We start from the raw sequence: 3,056 nt of genomic DNA, 5'->3' as shown, positions 1-3,056 counted from the left end.
AAGCGAAGTGTTGATCGGGTAACCTAGCCTCCTTCGTCCCTCCGTACCAACAATTGACAGTACAAGAATATTAACTTGTTGTCCATTGACCACACCTTTTGACTTGATCTTAGGCTCTGACTTACCCTACATAGACGAACCTTGCGTAGGAATCCTACTTTAAATTCTCACCAATATTTTCGTTACTCGAGCCACATTTTGGCTTCTCCTTCCTCCAACACTATTCGGGCGGGTACTTATTGAGTAACATACATTCAGATTAAGATGAATAAAATGGTGGAGTCATAAAAAAAATTATAATCTCAATCAAAGACAACCTAAACAATTGTGAAATTACAGTTTTATCCCGCTAAAAAACCCTGCACGTGTCTTCGTCTTTCCCGTATATAAACGAAACTCAACGCTAGAGTCTCGCAATTGAATGCGATTTCGAGGAACATCTCCAATCTTCCATAACATCACAATCCTCCGATCAATCCCTTTATTCCATCAAGGTTTGCAATTTACATCATTTCGAAATTTTCTTCTCATTTATCATCAGCTGATTTTCGTTACCGAAAAACCCTTGATTTTTTATCGTTTTACCCTGAAAGAACGTAGGACGAGATAATTAGAGGTGGATAATTCTAGGGTTTTGGACGAATCAGTGAAAATTTTGAATTTTTGACATGAAAATTTAAGGGTTTTTACTGTTTATTTTATTTTTGAATGTTATGCAGTTTTGACGTTGAGGAAAAACATGGCTGGCGGCAATTTTATGCATAGAGTTATCTCTTACTTCGTGAATGAAGTGGTTGTCAATGGTCTTGCCAACAGGTGATTTTTTTTTTTTTTTAATTTTGAAATTTTAGTTTTTGATTTATGCATATGATTGTTGAGGTTGTAGGGTTCTTCTGATCATTAGAGAAACATGTAGAGAGACGAAAATTTCTTATATTTTTGTGGATTTGAGATTTTCTGTTTTGTCTGTGCCGATATTTGGGAACCTCTTTCATTAAAAAAACTATCAGAGAAACTATTAAAAAAGATCTCGGGATTAATTAGTTGGATAGAACATTATGGCGTGATTTGATTCATGTAGCCAATCCCACGTAGTGGATAAGGCTTGGTGGTGGTTGTTGTTGTATAGGGTTTGATGCCATAATCTTCTTCCTCACACTTTTCACATAAAGAAAATAAACATGTTCGTTCTTTTGATCGCGTGTTGAATCAACCCCCAACCACTTCTCGTAGGTCTTGCTTCTAGCCGAGGCTGGTGATTTTCCGCACTCCCTCTTTGCATAACCAACTTTGCAAATCTAAGTCTCCGTTTGTTTCCATATTAAAAAGTATGTAGCCATACATTTAGAGTGAAGCTAAGATATATAGCTTTTCAAAATTGCATCAAAATTTTAGCTTGTATTAATGATTGAAATGCATGCCAAAGGTACCAAAAACATGAGATGCATGTTCTCCAATTTTCATCTCCGAGTTAGGATTTAAGTATCTTTGTCTCCAATTCTCCGGCTTCTCTTCTTGCTACTCTTCTGAAAGTTATAAATAAGCTCCGGACTCTAATTAATGTACTCAACACTTGACACTGTTGCATTTCATATTTAAAGTGCTCTTGAATACTATGTTATAATAGTTGAACTAACGATATATTAAGCATAAAACAATATATAGTTGTGTAATTTAAGTTGGAAGTAATTATTGTTCATATTGCTTATTATATTAATTGAAATACAATTTAATATTCCGAAAGCTTTATCTGAAATCACTGTATATCAACCACTTTCCAGCAGACTGTTTTTTCTGGTGTGATGAGGGATCTTTTCCAGCTTTCCTAACCCGTGGAGGGATTGTCTCAGTTTCCTCAACTTTCTTTTACATGGGAGAAACATGTTTTTGTTAAAGAAGACATGTTATGTGTTAATATGCCTAAATTAAGTTTGTCTTCAACCTTCTCTTTTTCCTAAAAATGGTAACTTTACATATGATTTCACATGATTAAAAAATTAAACCAAGTTTTACATCAAGTTTGATTTTAGAGCAAATACATTTAGACGAAAGTCATTTTGCTTCAAATTCAACTTTTACTCTTTAACGAAATCAAGTTAATTTAGAATCATATTTGACAAATATTTATCCAAACATACACAGAATCATGCAAAACTGGATTGGATTAGAATTCCGTTTGACCGGTGAGACTTATTGTTTATACTAATGGCATTTAAGGTGTTCATAGGCCAGGTTTACTTGCTTTTTTAATCATCCAAGTAGTTAAGAGAAATTCATTTTATGTAGTTACTGCATAGTTCTTGTTTGCTTTCCATCATGTTTCTCATGTTAACATTTCACTGTGGTTTTGCAGTCCTGCATTTCAGAGGTTTGCTGTGAGGACATCAAAGAATATCGAAGATATTTCAAAGAAAGGTAGTAGTAGCAAATGATTTCCTTATATATTGATCATGTGAACAAGTCAGTTTGACCGTCTTGTTATTGTGGCAGCTATTCAGAAGCGACAAGAACTTGCTGAGCAGCTTAAGGACCTTCCCCAAAAAATGGATTCTTTCAAGAACCGGTGATTCTATCATTCTTGCTGCGTTGGTGAAGGGTAATAATGCCTGGAGATTCTATATATCAAAGTTGCTGGTGGAAAGTATGTAAATTTGTTTTGGCAGTTTGATTTTTGGTTTGTTTCACATGGTATGTAATGGCTTCTTCCAGCTTGTTTGCTGAACCAAAAACAAGAATAGAATGCTAATTAAAGTTTATGATGCTGTGTTACAGCATATCATTCCGATTCTATTTGAAACTATTGAAGGTTGTTTGCACATCGATATATAAATTTAAACAGTGTCATTTTTTGAAGTTTAATAACTATAGATTAACAATGTAAAGTTAAGCTTTTCTGGACGTTTATTTATATTTCACCATCTTATTATTGTAGAACACGTTTGAAGAAATAATATGATGGGATAAGATGGTGAAGTGTGATTGAATGTTTGTGTAAAATTTACAAGTATGGTGTAACTAATTTTATGGTGAGTGTGTTGTTTGGTCTAGTGGTCCTG

The 3,056-nt window shown here is 34.1% G+C and overlaps 1 protein-coding gene across 1 annotated transcript; it reads left to right on the top strand.

The window, feature by feature from the left end:
• Positions 1-338: 338 nt before the first annotated feature.
• LOC131641223 (uncharacterized) lies at positions 339-2,797 on the top strand. Its single transcript, XM_058911525.1, has 4 exons — positions 339-494; positions 720-816; positions 2,354-2,415; positions 2,491-2,797. The coding sequence occupies exons 1-4, from the start codon at positions 422-424 to the stop codon at positions 2,565-2,567; spliced, it is 309 nt and encodes a 102-aa protein (XP_058767508.1). The 5' UTR covers positions 339-421; the 3' UTR covers positions 2,568-2,797.
• Positions 2,798-3,056: the final 259 nt, after the last annotated feature.

The sequence above is a fragment of the Vicia villosa genome, unplaced genomic scaffold, assembly GCF_029867415.1.
Source record: "Vicia villosa cultivar HV-30 ecotype Madison, WI unplaced genomic scaffold, Vvil1.0 ctg.003588F_1_1, whole genome shotgun sequence".
NCBI classification, from domain to species: Eukaryota; Viridiplantae; Streptophyta; class Magnoliopsida; order Fabales; family Fabaceae; genus Vicia; species Vicia villosa.
This window is presented reverse-complemented; position numbering and strand designations above follow the sequence as displayed.

Coding starts and splice junctions, on each gene's coding strand:
- LOC131641223 (XM_058911525.1), top strand. CDS start 422: ATGCGATTTCGAGGAACATCTCCAATCTTCCATAACATCACAATCCTC. Junction 495..719: donor AATCCCTTTATTCCATCAAG/GTTTGCAATTTA, acceptor AATGTTATGCAG/TTTTGACGTTGAGGAAAAAC. Junction 2,416..2,490: donor CGAAGATATTTCAAAGAAAG/GTAGTAGTAGCA, acceptor TTATTGTGGCAG/CTATTCAGAAGCGACAAGAA.